This window comes from Solea solea, chromosome 1, assembly GCF_958295425.1.
Source record: "Solea solea chromosome 1, fSolSol10.1, whole genome shotgun sequence".
In the NCBI taxonomy this organism is placed as follows: Eukaryota; Metazoa; Chordata; class Actinopteri; order Pleuronectiformes; family Soleidae; genus Solea; species Solea solea.
Window position 1 is genome coordinate 1,711,352 of NC_081134.1, and position 22,597 is coordinate 1,733,948.

The following is a 22,597-nucleotide window of genomic DNA, read 5'->3' on the forward strand; positions in this document are numbered from 1 at the left end:
AGGCTCAGTGCTTGGGCCTATACTTTTTACCTTATATATGCTTCCTCTAGGGAACATTATTAGAAAGCACAACATACACTTTCATTGTTATGCAGATGACACACAGCTTTATTTATCAATGAGGCCGGATGAAATAAATCAGGTTGTTCAACTCCAGGAATGTCTCAGAGACATTAAGTCCTGGATGACCTGTAACTTTCTACTTTTAAACTCAGAAAAAACTGAGGTCATTATACTCGGCCCTAAACACCTCAGAGAAAAACTTTCCGATCACATTGTCACTTTAGATGACATCACCCTGGCTTCCAGTTCCACTGTGAGGAACCTTGGAGTTACTTTTGACCAGGAAATGTCATTTGACTCACACATTAAACTAATTTCCAGAACATCCTTCTTCCACCTGCGGAACATTAAGAAAATTAGAAACATTCTGTCTTTACGGGATGCTGAAAAACTAGTTCATGCTTTTGTTACATCTAGATTAGATTACTGTAACTCCTTATTATCAGGATGTTCCAACAAGTCTGTTAGAACCCTTCAGTTAATTCAAAATGCTGCAGCACGAGTTCTGACAGGAACTAGAAAGAGAGACCATATAACTCCAGTGTTAGCTTCTCTACACTGGCTCCCTGTACAGTTTAGAATTAAATTTAAAATCCTCCTCCTCACGTACAAAGCACTTAATGGTCAGGCCCCTTCATACCTGAAAAACTTAGTCTTACCTTATCGCCCTAATAGACCACTTAGGTCACAAAATACAGGCTTACTTGTGGTTCCTAGAGTCTGCAAGAGCAGAATGGGAGGCAGAGCCTTTAGTTACCAGGCTCCTCTCCTGTGGAACCAGCTCCCAATGATAGTTCGGGGGGCGGACACTCTCTCTGTATTTAAAGTTAAACTTAAAACTTTCCTTTTTGATAAAGCTTATAGTTAGAGCTGGTTCAGGGAAACCTGGACCAGCTCTTAGTTATGCTGCTATAGAACTAGACTGCTGGGGGATTTTTTATCTGTGGTGCACGCACATTCACTCTCTCACACTCAGGATATGATTTTGACTTTTTATATGTCATTAACCTTGTCTCTTTCTCTCCCTAGTTTGTGTATTTCCTTCCTTCCCTCTCTCTCTCTCTCTGTATTCTCATCATGCAGGTTGCGGGACCAAGATCCAGTTTTCGAGGCTACCCACATCATCACCATTATTATTGTGCTATAATTAAAAAGTCGATATCATTAACTGTATTAACTTGTAACTTGATACAGTTGTTGTGTATCTGCTCCTGGTCTCTCTCTCTCTTCTGTCTCTACCTCATCTCCCTCTTGTCCTTTCTCTCCCCCCTTTCTGTCCCCCACCATCCTCTGTCCCCCATTTTCCTCTCACCCCAACCGGTCGAGGCAGATGACTGCACATTTCTGAGCCTGGTTCTGCCAGAGATTTCTTCCTGTTAAGAGGGAGTTTTTTCTCTCCACTGATGCCTAGTGCTTGCTCATTGTGTGAACTGTTGGGGTTCTCTGCTCTCTTTGATGTTGTCTATGTACAGTGCCCTGAGATAATGTATGTTATGATTTGGCGCTATACAAATAAAATTGAATTGAATTGAATTGAATTTCAGTGTCACAGATTCACCAGAGCATGAGACACAAGTACAGCTATTATACACTGATTATACACACACACACACACACACACACACACACACTTCTCTTATTAAATGTGCATCTGTGCTAAATCAGCACAGACACACTCTGCCACGTTCACTAATCTGCCACAGAACTAAAACAGCTAAGTAAGTGTGAAATTAGACATAAGACACTAAGTGGTTTTCAGGTCTATAGGCCTGAAGACACTAAGTGGTTTTCAGGTCTATAGGCCTGAAGACACTAAGTGGTTTTCAGGTCTATAGGCCTGAAGACACTAAGTGGTTTTCAGGTCTATAGGCCTGAAGACACTAAGTGGTTTTCAGGTCTATAGGCCTGAAGACACTAAGTGGTTTTCAGGTCTATAGGCCTGAAGACACTAAGTGGTTTTCAGGTCCATCTGAAAGACACTGCAGAGAAACATGAGTCAGACTGGAGGACAGAGGAAGCAAATAATGAGAAATGAGAAGTGAATTTAAATGTTTGGAACATTCTGCAGGAAGAACTGAAACGATGAACATTTTAAAACCTTGAATCACTGAAACTCTGAATCACTGTGATTTCCAATAATGGTGAATGTGTCTTGAGACAACTCACTGCTGCTTCTTTCAAAATCAAACCTCATGTTGTTCTTTAAGCTTTAAGACAATTTCATAAAGCTACAAAACATTTGGAGAAAATATCTAATGATGATTTCACTTCGATTCGAAATTTGAATAATGTTTTAGGTGAATCTTCAGTTCACTACTGACACAAATATTAACTTCTGTTTATTCTAATGCACGACATTTGAATTTCATTTAACAATAAATCGCAGCCTTTGTGATTGCTTTTTTAAAATGTCATTATAATCATTATTTTACTATTATGTATTAAAAGTAAAATTGTCTCTGATATTTCAGACATACCTGTCTGTGGTCTGTCCAGTCTGTGTCTCTGTCTGTGTCTCTGTCTGTGTCTCTGTCCTGCACGGCGACGCTCAGATTTAAAGCCAACACTTTGTACAATGAGACGTACAGTATGTCTACATGACTGTCTCGTTCACCCACTCACCCGCATGTCATTCATGTCACATCACCACTGGAGAGTGAAATCTGACATCTGATTGGATGACAGTGTAATCCCAACAAAGGAGGGGGAAAAATATGAAACACGGGGAAAACTAAAAGATTACACCATCTGGCCACATCCAGCTGTGTGTGTGTGTGTGTGTGTGTGTGTGTGTGTGTGTGTGTGTGTGCTAATGCTCATATATGTGCTGGTAGGTAGAAGCTCAGTCTAATGTTCATTCATAAACTATTAGGTCATGTCATGTAGCCATGACAACATGTTTTCACACACAAACACACACAAAAATGACTCATTTTAAATTCCAAATGACCTCAAACAACGAGAGACACATGTTCATGTTTGTTCAGTCTTGATACTTAAATCTAAAAATCTTAGGTAGTAAACACAACAACCACCAGGTCACAAATATCTAATCTGTCAATCACACGGCAGACCCACAATGCATTTAGGAATGAAGACCTGGTCGAGACAACCTGCTGACGTTCAAACTGCTGCAGAAAGTGCTGGGATTGTTTACGCACAAGCATCTCAAAGATTTACAGAGAATGGTGTGAAAAGAGTCGTCTGGGCGACAGCAACTCATTCATACAACCCATGCCTTCATATGACGTCGTTCTCTGAAGGCCTCACGCACCACATGCTGAAGCAAAGAGACGACAGCAGCAGGAGAAAAGCTATCTTTATTATTATAATAATAATAATAATAACAACCTTTCACATTACGTGTTAAAGAGATTCAGTTAGATTAATGAAGTCAATCATTGATTCAAATTACTGTCATGATGATAAACAGAAGACAGATTTGATTTGTCAGGTCAATGTTTCCATGGTTTAAGGACACACACAAAACACGTGCACACACATACACGAACATGTACACACACATGTACACAAACATGTGCACACATGTGCACTCACACATACATAAACATGTGCACACACACACAACCTGCTGTGTAGGATTAAATGTCAACAAAGAGGATCTAACTTCACTTCATTGTTCTTAACACTAATACATGAATACGTATTTATTTTTAGTTCTTATAAAAAAAAATAATACATGCAAAACACTCACTTCTCTGCTTTACATCACAGTGAGTGTTTAAACACACAATATAAAATAATCTGCTTTAATGTACACGTCAGGGAATGAGTTCACTGTAAAGGTATGAACACACACACACACACACAGAGTCATTAGTTACTGTTTCTACTCATGGTCAATGATTTCTGAAATGAGGTTTGTGAGGTGTGTGAGGTGTGTGAGGGCTGTGAGGTATGTGAGGTTTTTGAGGTTTGTGAGGTATGTGAGGTGTGTGAGGTTTGAGGTTTGTGAGGTGTGTGAGGTTTGTGAGGTGTGTGAGGTGTGTGAGGGCTGTGAGGTCTGTGAGGTGTGTGAGGTCTGTGAGGTCTGTGAGGTTTGTGAGGTCTGTGAGGTTTTTGAGGTGTGTGAGGTGTGTGAGGTTTGAGGTTTGTGAGGTTTGTGAGGTGTGTAAGGTGTGTGAGGTTTGTGAGGTCTGTGAGGTTTGTGAGGTCTGTGAGGTATGTGAGGTGTGTTAGGTGTGTGAGGTGTGTGAGGTTTGTGAGGTCTGTGAGCTCTGTGAGGTTTTTGAGGTATGTGAGGTGTGTGAGGTCTGTGAGGTTTGTGAGGTCTGTGAGGTTTGAGGTTTGTGAGGTTTGTGAGGTCTGTGAGGTCTGTGAGGTTTGTGAGGTCTGTGAGGTTTGCAAGGTCTAGATCTGGATGTATTCCAATGCAGCGCGTACCATCTCTGATAATCTGATTCAGCGTTCCTGATTTACAAAGCTCTGACAGATTATCACAACGCTCTGAAACACATCCAAAAAAAGCACAGTGAGCAAACTGTTCATGGTGACTGTGACGACACAGTGACAACAGTGTTGACACAATGACAACACTGTGACAACACAGTGACAACACAGTGACAACACTGTGACAACACAGTGACAACACAGTGACAACACAGTGACAATACAGTGACGACACAGTGACAATACAGTGACGACACAGTGACGACACAGTGACAATACAGTGACAACACAGTGACGACACAGTGACAATACAGTGACAACACAGTGACAACGCAGTGTGACAACACAGTGACAGAACTGTGACGACACAGTGACAACACAGTGACAATACAGTGACGACACAGTGACGACACAGTGACAATACAGTGACAACACAGTGACAACGCAGTGTGACAACACAGTGACAGAACTGTGACGACACAGTGACAACACTGAGTCAAACTGACCACTGTCTGCATCATGTTTAACCTTCATCACTGGACCACATATAGACTATGTTTGATGTGGATTTGTTAGAAAAGGCCTAAAGTGTTGTTCACACCAGGGATGAGTCGACAAAATATTCTGTCTCATACTCATTCAAGTATTTTAGCTGAGTCATGTTGTGGGCTGTTTATTTCCTCTTGGGAAAATAATATCTGTTACACACCTGAGAATTATATCTTTACATAGCTTGAAATGACTCAGCACAAATGTGATGTTAACAGCTTCAGAGTTTAAAGATGTAAAATGACTCAAAGGGCTTTTACATCAGATGTATACACATTGATTTTTAATCATATTTGTATCTAGCATGATTTTTTTTACACTGGGACAGCTCTTAAAAATATATTCAAAGCGGATTCAAACCACATACTGAGGTGATTTTGAATGTGATTGTGATCTGATTTTTAAAACTCTGTTTCAATCTGAAAGTCTTGGTTGCTCAGATAGGATTTGAAAGTGACTTGAGAACATCTGTCTGTCAGGAGACAAGAGAGGACAGGATTTGTCTTTGTCCTCAGGGACCTGATGTTGGACCACACTGAAGTCTGAAACAGGTCAGGGATCCATTTTATCTTCACAATACTTTTAAGCCTGAGAAAGCAACATGTTCCCTTTCAGCCACAGAACATCATAGAGTGTGTTAGATCAGAAGTTAGGATCATAATCTCTTAGAGGATTAAAACAAATGGATTAACACAAAACAGATTAAGGGTTCAATCAACCAACTGAGGGGAAGTAATGAAAGGATTACACAGCAGTTTGTATAATGACACTCAAAGGTGTTTTAACAAACTAACACACACACACACACACTTTAGTTACACTGTAATAAATAGTGTTATAGGTTTGTATTGTGATAATATCTTCATTGTTATATAAAGTATTTCTGTTGGTCTCTTCCTTGGTTGACATCAAATTCAAGGACCTTTTCAAGGACTTTCCACGACCAATTCCCTCAAAATCAAGAACTGAATGTGCTGACTCAGCTTAAGATGGGAGGACAACTTTGTCCATGATGGCGTCCACTGTCCACAAGTGATTGTCCTTAGGATCTTGGTCAAAGTCAGTCTTTGTCTTTTGTCTTTGGAGACACAAAGATGTTGGACTCTCACGTCATTTGTTCTGCACAGAATCGGTAGAACTGGCTCAGAGAGACAGTGTCCACAACACTGATGATGTCTCCACGTTTGTCCAGTGTTGGCCTCGTCTACGTCCATCAAGCAACGCAGGCCATCAAACAGTAGGTGGCGTCGTAACAAACAAGGAAGACGTTTACCTAAATTCTTTACTGCACTAAATCCAAGCACTTTCAATGACCCATGTCTATTTAGGGACATTTTTAAAAACTTTCAAGGACCTTGAATTATTATTATTATGAAACTTTCAAGAATTTCAAGGACCCATAAGAACTCTGCTTATCTCACTGTGAGAGAGACTTTTCCAACAGGAAATGAAGTTTGTAAAGCACTCACTCTCCCACACCAAAGGACACAGGAGCTGCTGGTCCTCTGCTGCCTCGTGTGGTCACTTTGTGTCACTGAGGTTAATGCAGCGTCAGTGTCTGTCAGAAAAGGCTGTGTAATGTTGACACATTTCATCTTCTAATGAGAAACTCAGCAGGTTGATGGTTGAATTCTCTGAAGCTTCAATGTTTCCTTAAACAGCTTTGATTTACTGTGAATATGAAACGCTAGAGTTTACATTTTCCACATCAGACAGACATGAAGCTCATGGTTCATGTCTATCACACAGAGGACAGAGAAGGTCAGAGGACATTAAAGAAATACAAAATAAAAACAGATCCAGTGAGACAGGTGAGTGGCAGCAGGTCAGCGACTGAGCTTTTAATCAGAGCACAGCAAAGAAACGCCGTTTAAATCCCAGTGTCGTTCATCACAGAGGAAAATGAAAAGGAGGATTGTTTCATCAATTATTAACGACAAAGACTAAGTATCACAGAGCGACTGCACACTGTGACTTCTTCATTTACCATCAGCTTTAAAGAGCACGACACAATGACATGAATCAGCATTTTAAGAAACATTAAAGTGAGGAACACTTTCTCTTAAATATCCACTTTATTATATTACACTCAGTCATTTCATCATTTCACTGCTTTATATACTGTTTTCTGTTTTCTAACAAACAAGATCTGACTGTCTGATCACAAGACACATGAGACAACAGTGATCATAGGACAAGTGTCTCTGAGACTGATCACAGGACACATGAGACAACAGTGATCATAGGACACATGAGACAACAGTGATCATAGGACAAGTGTCTCTGAGACTGATCACAGGACACATGAGACAACAGTGATCATAGGACATGTGTCTCTGAGACAACAGTGATCACAGGACACATGAGACAACAGTGATCACAGGACACGTCTCTGAGACAACAGTAAACACAGGACATGTGTCTCTGAGACAACAGTGATCACAGGACACGTCTCTGAGACAACAGTAAACACAGGACATGTGTCTCTGAGACAACAGTGATCACAGGACACGTCTCTGAGACAACAGTAAACACAGGACATGTGTCTCTGAGACAACAGTGATCACAGGACACGTCTCTGAGACAACAGTAAACACAGGACATGCGTCAACAAGAGGTCAAATGCTGCCCTCTGCAGTTTGAGTCCTGAACTGTTGATTTACAACATATTTAAATATATCTGATAATAAATAAATAAAATTTGCTTTAGTTTTACATGTTGTTTTTAATTCTGGAGAAAATGGAGACACATCAATGTGAACAAGCTCAAGCCTCTTTCTCTGATGCTAATTATCATAATTATGTCTTTCTGTGTTGTTATGGACACACACACACACACACACATAACTACAGTCCTGCTCTCTGTCTCCCTCTGTCTCTATCAGTGGTACTGCAAGCAGGCAGATGGCACATTGAGGTGAACAGAAGAAGACGAGAGACTATTGGCATTCAGCTGCTGCATCAACCAGAACCAGAACCAGAACCAGAACCAGAACCCCCATCCAACAACTTCAGGGGCTAGAATTCACTCCCAGCAGACATCTGTAACTCTGACGCTCTTCTTCAACTCTGACATCTGTAACTCTGACACTCTTCCTCAACTCTGACATCTGTAACTCTGACACTCTTCCTCAACGCTGACATCTGTAACTCTGACGCTCTTCTTCAACTCTGACATCTGTAACTCGGACGCTCTTCCTCAACTCTGACATCTGTAACTCTGACGCTCTTCCTCAACTCTGACATCTGTAACTCTGACGCTCTTCTTCAACTCTGACATCTGTAACTCTGACGCTCTTCCTCAACTCTGACATCTGTAACTCTGACGCTCTTCCTCAACTCTGACATCTGTAACTCTGACGCTCTTCTTCAACTCTGACATCTGTAACTCTGACGCTCTTCCTCAACTCTGACATCTGTAACTCTGACACTCTTCCTCAACTCTGACATCTGTAACTCTGACATCTGTAACTCTGACGCTCTTCCTCAACTCTGACATCTGTAACTCTGACGCTCTTCTTCAACTCTGACATCTGTAACTCTGACGCTCTTCTTCACCTCTGACATCTGTAACTCTGACGCTCTTCCTCAACTCTGACATCTGTAACTCTGACGCTCTTCTTCAACTTTGACATCTGTAACTCTGACGCTCTTCTTCAACTCTGACATCTGTAACTCTGACGCTCTTCTTCAACTCTGACATCTGTAACTCTGACGCTCTTCTTCAACTCTGACATCTGTAACTCTGACGCTCTTCCTCAACCTGTTCAAAATAACCTACTCTCTGTAATTTCACTCCATGACCTGTTTACTGTGTCGTCTGTTTTTGTAAAGTGTCCTTGAATGTTTGAAAGGCACTTGTAAATAAAAAGCATTATTATTATTATGTGTGGGGGCGTGTTAATGTACAGGAGTGGGAGGGGAAACCAAAGAGAGGCGAGTCACAGGAATCAATGTGAGATGTGATCAGTGTGTGAATGAGAACCCTTTCATGAAGAATGGGCAGAGGTGACTCGTGTATGATGAAACATTCTCTTCCTTTCATATCAGACTTTGGTGATAAATCGATGATATTGAATCTCAAATAAATAAATAGTAGAGAAGAAAGAAATAGAAAAACAGATTACAAAGACATGTGACGCTATTTTTGTGCTTTTATATTTGTTGTATAGTTTAAATGTTATTTTACAATATTGTGTATGAAGTATAATATTGTAAACCAAGGTTTTTGGGATGTTTGGATTGAGAGTGTTGATGTTGAGTGATGTTTAGTGTAAGGAGGTGCCACTCTGTCCTAGACCTTGAGACTCTCCACTCAGCCATAACTTATGTTCCCTCTTCTTCTGCAGTAATATCAAGAAATAGACCTCAGAGAACAGTGGTGTGTTAATGTGGAGGAGATCACTGAGGTACTGAGGTACTGATGTACTGACGTACTGAGGTACTGAGGTACTGATGTACTGAGGTACTGATGTACTGAGGTACTGATGTACTGACGTACTGACGTACTGATGTACTGACGTAATGTATATACATATATGTATATATAAGTATATACAGTATATGTATATACAGTATACACACACAGTATATATATTGTCATAATGACTTATTATTCAAACATTATTTATTGATAAGTAATACTAGATTGTATTGTCATGTTACGTACTGTACCCATCATAGACATTATTTATATGAATGAATACATGCATGATACATGAAGTGTATAAAGATGAATGAATCTCCATGGCTGCTGTTGCAGGTCAGTCTTGAGTGTTTCGCTAATTGATAAAATGACTGTTTAACAGTCTTTGAGCAGCAGGGGGTTTGTGTGCACATGAAGAATGATATCTGCTTCATCTCACCATCCCATAATAATGTCACCAGTGCTACAGTTAAACACATGTTAAAGTCTTTAGATGCTCCCTGCATTAAGCAGAATACTGAGCCAAACCATGAACACGGTGCAGGAAACTGAGTCCAAGCTAGATTTTAAAATTCTGAGCCAGTTCGACTGTGATCTGAAACAGATTCTCATCCACTCACTCTTCATTTAGCAGAGAGATCCTTCTACTGAAGACACACTGCAGTGGTTCGTATTATTGCCTCACAGCAAGAAGGTCACCAGTTCAAATCCCTATTGACTGAGGGTTTTCTCCACTTCACTCCCACAATCCAAAACTGATAGATAGATAGATAGATAGATAGATAGATAGATAGATAGAAGGAACAGTATGAAGAAAGTGACAAATGTTTGAATGAGTTGTTGAGCACAGCGGAGCCAGAATGAAGTACAGGTGCCAAGAAAGCATTTCAGTGTGTCTGAGGTAACAGATGTCACAGCTAAATGTTTCAAACTGGCCAAAAATAAACAATCAACAACGGAGTCATGAATATTATACATGCAAATAAATGGGTTCTAAACTACTGTTGGTACAAAATATTCTTTTTTTACAACCTTATGTTCTCTATTCGTGTTTTCCCCTAAAGTAAAGTAAATAAATGAATTCATATTTTTTTTTTACAACAGTTCTGGTGTAAAACTGTGAGAGGGCAGTTTGTAACGACTGCCCTTCTGCTCGCATCACAGACCAGAAAACATGACGGCAGCACAAGACGACGACCTCCAGAAAACACGGCACGACAAGTTCACGTGAAGCTTTTCTACGGCTGCGGAAAATACAGAGAGAAATGTTTCAACCAGGCCTCGAATCTCAGGTTCAACACTGACTGACACAGAGCCAGTGTGTGTGTGCGTGTGTGTGCGTGTGCGTGTGTGTGTGTGTGTGTGCATGTGCGTGTGTGTGGTGTTGGCTCAGCTGTGGTGACCTGAAGAGCACAGAGTTTGTTTGACAGGTAAAACGTGTGCTTGTGTGTTTTGTGTTGACTGAGAGCAGGTGTCTGACGTGACCCAAGTCATTTGCATAAAATGAATAAAGTCATTCACAAAACATTCATGCTTTGCTCAGATGCAGCGCTGGCGCCCCCAATGGGCCAGGGCCCCCCTGCTGCACCCTTGTCCTTTTTTTTTACATCCAATTAGAACTTTTCCTCTCTGTTCTGTGAACTCATGCAGGGAAACGAGCTGATGTTAGCTCCTAAATTACTCACATTATCTGCCTCCATAATATTACTTTCAATATTACAGATTTGACACACAACCATTCACACCAGGAGGGAATGTATGAGTTATCTGTGCTAACATCCAGATGGAGGTCGAAGCTGGTGTAAGAAACATTAGTCCACTGCTGTTTGCTGTGAGCTCATTGAAGCAGCCAGCGCTTTCCAAAAGATCATCTGTTACCGTCTCCTCTGCATCACTGTGAGTGATTGTCGGGCTGATGCTCTGTGGTTTAGGCTTGAGGAGGAGCTTGTTCACTGTAATGAGCCAATCATCTGCATTAGAGAGTGAGAGGAGAACAATGACGGAGGAACAAGATCCTGCACCGACGACAGAGAGTTGAGGAAAATGAGTGAAAGCGAAAAGAAAATGATTGAAGTAAAAGCAGGAGTGTGAGAGCAGATGTGCAGCGGTGGTGATAAGAGGACAGAGGACACACACACACACACAGGAAGACAAAGCTCTGGCCTTGATATCATCATCATCCTCATCATCATCATCTTTTTATTCCATTAAGGATGATGGGAGGATTCGACAAACACTGGCCACCACCTGCTCCCTACATTTAAAGGCATGGTTTCATAAACTCAGGGAAATCATTGCCTTGGTAACAAAGGTGGAAAATCTGCGTAAAAGCAGAAACAATAAAGTCAGAGGAGAGGGAATTGTCAGTGTTACAGTGTGTGTGTGTGTGTGTGTGTGTGTGTGTGTCACTAGCTGTCACTTTATAAGCTGTGTGATAGAAACCAGTGTAAAACAGAGTCCTAGACACACACAACACACACACACACACACACACAGTCATTCATCCTGTCACCCTTTTTATTTCTCTTCCCTCAGTTTCCTCTTACTCTCCTCAACTCATTCTCCATCTGTAGGTAGAGAGGAAGTGTGTGTGTGTGTGTGTGTGTGTGTGTGTGTGTGTGTGCGCAGTCATGTGTTAAATGTGTTAAAACAGGCTGAACAATTACTGTCATATGTATCAGAAGAATTATAATGAGATATTTTAACCTTTAACCTTTAACTCCTGTCTATCTGCACTTCACAAACTAAATCGTCCTCCTCAGCACCTGTCTGACCTCTGTCTGACCTCTGTCTGACCTCTGTCTGACCTCTTCCACACCTCCACCTCAGATCCTACAGAGGGAAGTCTGCTCACCACTGTATAAAAAACAGCTTTCATGTGAAGACAGTTACACAGATGTAATATCGATATGTCAAAATGTCCTCACTCCGTATGGTTTATATGATTTTTGGTCCTCACAAAGCCACAAATACAAGAAAACACACACACACCTGAGCATTGTTTATCTATGTAATGAACAAATCAATCCATGATTGGCCCAATGATCAAACCACCACGTCCATGCTGTGTGGCCCATTAGTTTGATGAATATGAAGATTTCTCCAATCAATAAATGAGCAGCTAACGAGCTAACGAGCTACCGAGCGAGCGACGGCCGACGTGGGAAACATCACACGCTTCAGTGAATCAAGTGGTTTGTGTTCATGTGTCGAGGTAAAAGCTGTGTTTATCTCATGATATGACACCAGCCTTAGCAACCACCGCGTCAGTGATGCAACAACACGCCGAGACCTAAAGACCGGGAGACGGGATCCACTTCAGCACAATCATCACAACAGCTCATCTGCACATGACAATCACATGTGTGAGGAATTAGAGCACTGAGAGTGTGAGTGTGTGTTTGTGTTGAGCTAAATATCACCGTTCTATTCTCAGAGGCACTAAAGCAGCCTGTGAGCAGCTGAGGCTGAGCACAGTCAAGCACATGTGTGTGTGACTTAACAGCACTGTGTGGGAGTGTGAGTGAGTGAGTGAGTCAGTGAGTGAGTGAGTGAGTGAGTGAGTGAGCCAGAGAGAGAGACAGAGATAAAGAAAACTGATGAGGAGGCAACAGAGCTGCATCTGAGCTTGTGAGTGAAGTTTGGGGGTAAGTGTGTGTGTGTGTGTGTGTGTGTGTGTGTGTGTGTGTGTGTGTGTGCGTCTTTCACTGTTCTCTGACTGTGTCCAGTCATTGTTGTCATCACTAAACACTCATTCAAATTCAGAAGAGTTCAGATTTCACGACCGTCCTCAGTAAAAGCTTAAAATCCTTCATGTATAACTGCGTTACTATGTTTTATATCTATGTTATACTGTTTATACTGTTGACATTGTATCCCCTCTTGTGCCTAGTTTGCTTTGCGCCACTGTTTGTCGTGCAGGTCAAAGGTCATCTCCAGCCTCGCTAAAACATTTATGACAGTGTATTTGACTCAGTGTGAAGTGACATGATGTAAATGACAGTTATATAACAAACAGTGGTGATGATGTATAAATGATGATAATGTGACTGGTCACTCTGTGGTTATTAACCAAGCTCACTGTGTTTGTGGTCACACTCTGGTCACAAAGCTTTTAGTGCAGTACTTGTCTGTGAACACCAGGGGCAGAGTGAGGAACAAGGATCAGTGTGACGCTTCAGTTAAAGCTGAACCCAAACTCCATCACAGGACGCACAGACAGAGCTGCTGTTGTTGTCCACTACTATTAAAAGAGTTACATTATCATTAGTTCAACAAAAGACACACACACACGTCTGGTAACAACAACAGAATATAATATGATACATAAACTCCTGAGGAGGAAAGGATCCGTCTGTATTTACTCCACTTCCATCAACACTACTGCCTTTAAATCCACAGTTACAGTCAGTCCAAAATGAATCATACACACACACATTAATAATGAACTATTCCTGATTAAGACCACCTGACTTTGTGATGATTTGTGTTACATATCATTTGTCACCAGCTGATGATGTCACTGACCAGCGTTAAGTCTTAATGCTTCCGTTAAGTGTATTTAATTAAGGGGTCAATCAGTGTATGAGTGATGTTTGGCATTGATGTTTGTATAGATATGCTCGTTAAACACAGTGTGACACACAAACACAACTGAGTGTCTAAACTGGACGGGTTCTAAAGGGCTTGTGTGAACACAGCAATCGCACGCCCCCGACCAGCGTTGAAAATAGTCTATATTTATATATATATATATATATATATATATATATATATATATATATGTATATATTTATATATATTTTTATATATATATATATATATATATATATATAAATGGGCTATAAAATCAAGCAGCTTAGCTGATGTGTCTATGGAAGACAGTGTGTGGTGAATAGGTCATTATACGCGTCCTGAACACGTGGTGATGCAGCAACACAGTGTCTTCTTCTCGTTACACATAATCATCTCTGCTCTCTACAACGTTGTAAAGTTTCTGTCTTATGTCTCTGTACAGAGCTCATTGTTGTCTTTATGAGCACATAGAGTTGAGGGCATGTTGAGTCTAGACTGCACTACAGTAATTCACCTCCATGTCTTTGTGAGAACCAGCAGCTTGTGTTTGACAGAAGTGAACATTTTTCACTAAAGTATGAATAAAACCTGATTTATCCATGACACAAAAATCAGATAAAAACTTTGATGATTCACATCAGTTTAGTTTTTTAGTTTTCTTGGACATAAAACTTGACGTTAGCTCAAAATGACAGTGAGACATGGTTCTGATGCAGTGAGACATGTTCATGATGCAGTGAGACATGTTTCTGATGCAGTGAGACATGTTCATGATGCAGTGAGACACGTACATGATGCAGTGAGACTGTTCATGATGCAGTGAGACTGTTCATGATGCAGTGAGACATGTTCATGATGCAGTGAGGCACGTTCATGATGCAGTGAGACATTTTCATGACAGTGAGACACGTTCGTGATGCAGTGAGACATGTTTCTGATGCAGTGAGACTGTTCATGATGCAGTGAGGCACGTTCATGATGCAGTGAGGCACGTTCATGATGCAGTGAGACATTTTCATGATGCAGTGAGAGACGTTCATGATGCAGTGAGACATGTTTCTGATGCAGTGAGATATGGTTATGATGCAGTGAGACTGTTCATGATGCAGTGAGACATTTTCATGATGCAGTGAGACACGTTCATGATGCAGTGAGACATTTTCATGATGCAGTGAGACATGTTTCTGATGCAGTGAGACATGGTTATGATGCAGTGAGACATGTTTCTGATGCAGTGAGACATGGTTATGATGCAGTGAGATATGGTTATGCAGTGAGACATGTTTCTGATGCAGTGAGACATGTTTATAATGCAGTGAGACATGTTCATGATGCAGTGAGACATGTATATGATGCAGTGAGACACGTTTATGATGCAGTGAGACATGTTCATGATGCAGTGAGACAAGTTCATGATGCAGTGAGACATGTGTCTGATGCAGTGAGACATGTGTCTGATGCAGTGAGACGTCGTGAATGAGCACTGTTGACCGTCGGTGCTGCTTCTCCCACATTTAAAGCACATGTGAGTTGTAGTGAGTGGTTAGTGCTAATGAGCGCATGAATGGCTGCTTCCAGAGGATTAATGACAATGTGTGGCTTGACCTTTGCCCTCTTCCTTCATTGTAACTCCACACACTCAGAACACAAAGACTGTATTTGCAGGTGTTTCTCTGACTGAAGTTAAACATTTGAACCGCTCGGGTCGTCTTTAATCTTGTGGAGAGAAGCAGACGACGACGATGATGATGATGATGATGATGATGATGATGATGATGATGTCATGGATAAGCCACGAGAAGAGACTTGAAGCACAGCAAAGTAAGAGGCTGTGAACGGTCTGACATCTTGTTGAAGCTCAGACCCTGAGCAATTAAAGCGTTATTACAATGTCAGTGATTGTGCTGCAGGCGATCACACTCACTGTCCCTGGATAAATGCAGAGGCAGCAATTTGATCTGAGCAATTAGCAAAGCTGAGATTAAGTGTGTCTGTGCTGCTGCTGCTCGTCTCATTTCTGTTCTGCTCAGCCCCTCCCTCTCCAGGGAAGAGACATCACTTTCACTCCTCATCCTGTTTACCATCGTCTTCTCTCGGTCTCAGCCCACAGTCCTGTGGTCCTGTGGTCCTGACTCTCAGAACCTTTTATAAAACATCCGATTGTTATCACACGTTAAGTTAAAAAAGCTCTCACAATAAGTTGCTTGTGGTGAATTTCCATTATCTTGTTAATCATAAATGCGGAAAATCATTAATATTTCATGTTAATGACCTGAGAATAATGTGTGGCTCATCACCATTCACTTATTTTCAATGTTTCCAGTCATTCAAGGACCTCACAATTATTCAGATCAATATATATATATAATATAACAATTGTAAAACAAGTTTTTATTTCTTACCAGTTAAAGTTGGTACGGTCATTTTTGGTCTCTCCTGTCTCTTTAGTCTCTCCTGTCTCTTTGGTCTCTCCTGTCTCTTTAGTCTCTCCTGTCTCTTTGGTCTCTCCTGTCTCTTTAGTTTCTCCTGTCTCTTTAGTTTCTCCAGTCTCTTTGGTCTCTCCTGTCTCTTTAGTCTCTCCTGTCTCTTTAGTTTCTCCAGTCTCTTTGGTCTCTCCTGTCTCTTTGGTCTCTCCTGTCTCTTTAGTCTCTCCTGTCTCTTTAGTTTCTCCTGTCTCTTTAGTCTCTCCTGTCTCTTTGGTCTCTCCTGTCTCTTTGGTCTCTCCTGTCTCTTTAGTTTCTCCAGTCTCTTTGGTCTCTCCTGTCTCTTTGGTCTCTCCTGTCTCTTTAGTTTATCCAGTCTCTTTGGTCTCTCCTGTCTCTTTAGTCTCTCCTGTCTCTTTAGTTTCTCCAGTCTCTTTGGTCTCTCCTGTCTCTTTACTCTCTCCTGTCTCTTTGGTCTCTCCTGTCTCTTTGGTCTCTCCTGTCTCTTTGGTCTCTCCTGTCTCTTTGGTCTCTCCTGTCTCTTTGGTCTCTCCTGTCTCTTTAGTTTCTCCTGTCTCTTTAGTCTCTCCTGTCTCTTTGGTCTCTCCTGTCTCTTTAGTTTCTCCAGTCTCTTTGGTCTCTCCTGTCTCTTTGGTCTCTCCTGTCTCTTTAGTCTCTCCTGTCTCTTTAGTTTCTCCTGTCTCTTTGGTCTCTCCTGTCTCTTTAGTTTCTCCAGTCTCTTTGGTCTCTCCTGTCTCTTTGGTCTCTCCTGTCTCTTTAGTCTCTCTGTGCTCATCATTCCTGTTAGATCTGTCTTTGACACCCACATCCACTGACCAGTTGGACCTCAGCCTGCTGTCTCTCAACAGGAACCTGAGCCATGACAGGAGATAGAACGACTGTTGTCCTCCACTCAAACACAGTTTTTATGAGGGTCCATTTCTTTTCACAAGTTCACTCTTCACTTAGCTTGGAGCCTCCTTTTCTCCTAACTTTCTGCACAGAACGTCCTTGAGTACAGGATGTTCACTTTTAAAGCAAATGAAAACAGACTGTGATAGGCAGCTACTCAGTGTTTCTGAAACAATCAAAGGCACAAATGACATCCCATCATAAAAGTGACAGACGTGCTTATTATAAACTATAACAGAAAAAAATCATTGTTTTCATGTTTTTGTATTTGCTTCATTTAAACATTTCGGCCTAACACTATAACAATAAATCTTCATTATGATTTGCTATCACTGTCAATGACGTTTGTTTTTACTTGTTCTTATTGTCAGGTATTGTTCAGTTGTTCTATTGTATTACTGTTTATTTGATGAATTTGAAATGGCAGTATGTGTATATAATATAATATAAAATAATATATAATATAATATAATATAATATAATATAAAATAAAATAAAATAAAATAAAATAAAATAAAATAAAATAAAATAAAATAAAATAAAATAATATATAATATAATATAATATAATATAATATAATATAATATAATATAATAGTGATCCTGCAGACTCACTGTCTTCTGGCTTCATTTGTGTATGTTCTCCAGTTCAGTATGTTTAAATGGAACAAGTTTCTTTCTTGAAATGATTTTCTTTTGCCTCCACATTCATTTTATTCTTCATTTGTCTTTGTCCTGGATGTAAGGTGAGTGATGTCCTTCCCTCAGACTCTGTTTTATTACACCTGCACTAAACTTACAGAGTAAGAAAGTACGTTCCCTTCTGTCCTGTGAGTGATTCCATCTGCATATGAACTGTGGTCCTGTATGTGGAAAAGTGCAGATCATAGCTCAGCCTGCCAGCGTGAAAATGGCACCGATGATGGCGACTCCGATTTCAAAGCAGCAACTCGACCCTCTTGTCTATGCTTGATGAGTCACGGAACTTTTAAGATCTCATCTCATGGCCTACTCTCGTCACTGAGTGACAAGCACAGAAGTGTGTGTCACCATTAGCCGAGCGACTGATCTCTGTGTCACCATCATCTTCCACAGCTGTAAGTGAACTGGCACGCCGACTCGGTGCCTGCGTGACGAAGGCCTCGGTTGGCACCTGTCAGTCAGTGGGCAGCCGAGTGTGGCGCCCTCCATTAGCCTGGCTGACAGCCGTGAACCTGGGGCATCACTCACTCACTCACTCACTCACTCACTCACTCACACGCACACTCGCAGAGAGCCATTCACCTTGGACTTTGACAGGAAGCAGCATCCTGGAGTCATGACTACGTCAATGTGTCACCTTGACAACTTGGACCAACTCTGACACCTGCTGTGTTCCGTTACTCCGTCCTTCTGTCCGTCCGTCCGTCTGTCTGTCTTCAGTCCTCCCTTTTTTTCCTTCCCATATAGACCTCATATCTCCATCCTTTCCTCCATCTCCTCCCCTCTTGTCCTCTGCAGCCCATGGTAAATTGATGTGCGGCTCTTGCAGTGGGAGCCAGCAGCCATCATTTAACTGACTCAAGCTGGCTGGGCATCAAGGTTGAACAGGACACACATTTATCTGAGACCTTCTGGTTGCTCAAAACCTGCCAAAGACCAAAGACCCAACTGTTCCTTTACGACCTCTATCAGCTCCATCCTTCGCCTCCTCCCTCCTCCGTTTTCACTGTCGCTGAGGGAGACTGTTGTTATTGCTGAGCCTTAAAAAGGATTACAGTTTAACAGCATCAAAGCAGCGAGCCTTGGCCCTGAGTTCTTCTTCTTCTGTATGTAGCTGCTCAGAGCGGCTGAGTTCATTTTCAGATCAATAATCACCTTTTCAAAATTCACTCTGTAGTGCTGCCACGACTCAAATCCCAAATCTCTCCGTGAATCGATGCATTTCACTGGCATTGAAGTCAGATTTCTCACTACACATCTGACAAGAGCTAAATCAACGTGTTTGACAGCTGCTGTTTACGTGAATGTGAAAGGACTGAATGAATGAAATAAAGACTAAAAACAAACCTATCGTAAGCTCATGGTTTTCATTGAACTGCAGTTACTATAACTGTAATGTGTGTGTGTGTGTGTGTGCACTGTCCTTCTGTCAAATCAATGGGAACATGTGTTAATGAGTGTTTACTCCACAGCTGACTGTGGTCATCAAGGTCCAGTGTTAACCTCCCCTGTCTGTCTGTCTGTCTGTCTGTCTGTCACACTTACTGCTGTAATACAGTGTGCTCACCTGCCGACACACACACACACACACACACACACACAGGGAGAACATACAAACTTCACACACGTTAGTCAAACTGAAATTTGAACCATTGTGAGGCATCAATGCTAGCCACTACACCACCGTGAGTGCCCTCATACAGTTGTGTGTGTGTATAATCTACATTATTTCTTAATGCTGCCTAAAAGTATTACAAATATTATTATACAAGTCGTCTCACATGAAACCGATTATTTTAATCATAATAAAAAACTATGCATGGACACATTTGTTATATAATAATATATATTAATATATATATATATATATAAATAATTATAATATATATATATATATATATATATATATATATAATTTGCAGCGTTACTTGTTACAGTGTCAGCTTCCGTGTGTGTGTGTGTGTGTGTGTGTGTGTGGATGGTAAAGTATAGACACACACAGTCATTTCAACAGAGAGCTTATTGAGAGCAGAAGAAAAGAGAACTAACAAACATCACAGAGCAGAGCATCTGAATCTTTGTGTCAGTCAAAGAACGCAGAAGGAGCTTCTTTTTCTTCTTCTTACTGGTTCATTATATTTGTCAGCTGTCTGGTCATTTCCCTCTCGTCCACTGAAACCAGCACAGAGTAAATGTCAGGACATGGACGGCTGAGTGTTGGCTGTGGTTGGCATAAAAATGAGAAGCTGCTCAAACACGTCATCTCTCTGTAGAGTTTCACGATGTCTCAGAATACATACTGTGCATTAAAGGTACACTGTGTCAATTTAGATCCAGTCTCTATATTTATATTATTAGCACTACAGTAGTGGTATTTATATTCAACTGAATGACAATGAATGAGTGAGTAAGTTCATGGACTGTGGAAGGAAATGAGTGAGTGCTGCAGATGTCCACACATGTCAACATGCTCAAAATGCCTCTGTGAAGCAGGAAAAACAGGCTATGGTTCTTCTAATCAAAGCAGGAGGCCTGGACTTTGAAAAATGGAAATTTCCCAAGAGAGACAGCACTGGTCAAATCCAATTTCCCTCTAGATTAACAGACCGTTCACGCAAATTATAATTCAAGGAGACAGCGATGTGATTAGAGAGTTTGTTCTCCCTCGTACGGCAGTTTAACCAAGAAAATCAACATATAGACCGACAGACGTGTCACATAAGTGTTTGCGGAGCTTTTTACCTGTGCTGTGATTTTAGTAAAACATGTTAGTGAGACGTGAAAATAACTTTGAACACCAAACACATTCAACAAGCAGACAAATATATAATCTATATAATAAAATGTGGTCTAAACATGTTTAACATGTGTTTCAACGATGGAACACCACACAACTGAGACACAACGCCACACAGCTGAGAAACAACGCCACACAACTGAGACACAACGCCACACAACTGAGACACAACACCACACAGCTGAGACACAACACCACACAGCTGAGACACAACACCACAGCTGAGACACAACACCACACAACTGAGACACAACGCCACACAGCTGAGACACAACGCCACACAGCTGAGACACAACGCCACACAGCTGAGACACAACACCACACAACTGAGACACAACGCCACACAGCTGAGACACAACACCACACAGCTGAGACACAACGCCACACAGCTGAGACACAACACCACACAGCTGAGACACAACGCCACACAGCTGAGACACAACGCCACACAGCTGAGACACAACACCACACAGCTGAGACACAACGCCACACAGCTGAGAAACAACACCACACAGCTGAGACACAACACCACAGCTGAGACACAACACCACACAACTGAGACACAACGCCACACAGCTGAGACACAACGCCACACAGCTGAGACACAACACCACACAACTGAGACACAACACCACACAGCTGAGACACAACACCACAGCTGAGACACAACACCACACAACTGAGACACAACGCCACACAGCTGAGACACAACACCACACAGCTGAGACACAACGCCACACAGCTGAGACACAACACCACACAGCTGAGACACAACGCCACACAGGAAAACACCGCTCCTGGTGACATTTTGTATTCTTGCCTGTCATTTCTTTCTCACTCCAGATGAAGGATGGACTGTGATAAAGTAAAAACCTGCTGCCAGAGACTCATAAAGCACAGAAGTGGAAATAAAGTTCAAGGAAAGATAAATAAAGCTGCTACACCTTCATGTTTTTTTATTGCTGTGGATTCACTCAGTTTGCTTTGCTGTTTGCTCTGTGTGTGATAATAGATGACAAGTGCACACAGAGTAAGTACCAGGTGTAAGTGCTGCGTATCATGTGTCACTGGAGAGGCCATTGTTGACAGGTCAAACAGGTAAGGTGGCCCTGAAGACTCCAATACAAAAGCCTCAAAAGAAGTCAGCAGCTGTGGGATTTTTTCCGGGTCAGTGCTGCTGGTGAGCAGCTTTACTTACTTATTTATTTATTTATTCTTATTTCCTTTTTTCTTCTCTTTCTATCTTGTTGTGATTTTTGCCTGCTGTAAAACCACATGTTTCCCCATATGAGTCTTTTACATGAGTGTTGAGTCTTTTACATTAGTGTTGAGTCTTTTACATTAGTATTGAGTCTTTTACATGAGTGTTGAGTCTTTTACATTAGTGTTGAGTCTTTTACATTAGTATTGAGTCTTTTACATTAGTATTGAGTCTTTTACATGAGTGTTGAGTCTTTTACATTAGTGTTGAGTCTTTTACATTAGTGTTGAGTCTTTTACATTAGTGTTGAGTCTTTTACATGAGTGTTGAGTCTTTTACATTAGTGTTGAGTCTTTTACATTAGTGTTGAGTCTCATTAGTGTTGAGTCTTTTACATTAGTATTGAGTCTTTTACATTAGTGTTGAGTCTTTTACATTAGTTGAGTCTTTTACATTAGTGTTGAGTCTTTTACATTAGTATTGAGTCTTTTACATGAGTGTTGAGTCTTTTACATGAGTGTTGAGTCTTTTACATTAGTG

General features: G+C 41.2%; 1 protein-coding gene across 3 annotated transcripts in view; it reads right to left on the reverse strand.

Moving 5' to 3' along the window:
- Positions 1–22,597, reverse strand: part of kcnh2b (potassium voltage-gated channel, subfamily H (eag-related), member 2b) — a 130,823-nt gene that overhangs the window by 54,960 nt on the left and 53,266 nt on the right. The window contains exon 1 of one of the 3 annotated variants that reach the window (XM_058625456.1): positions 16,426–16,577. The exons of the other annotated variants lie outside the window; for them this stretch is intronic. Coding sequence (XP_058481439.1) covers positions 16,426–16,447 — 22 coding nt within the window. The 5' untranslated portion in view covers positions 16,448–16,577. Of the gene's footprint in view, positions 1–16,425; positions 16,578–22,597 lie in introns of those variants that run through there. 3 annotated transcript variants of the gene reach the window in all.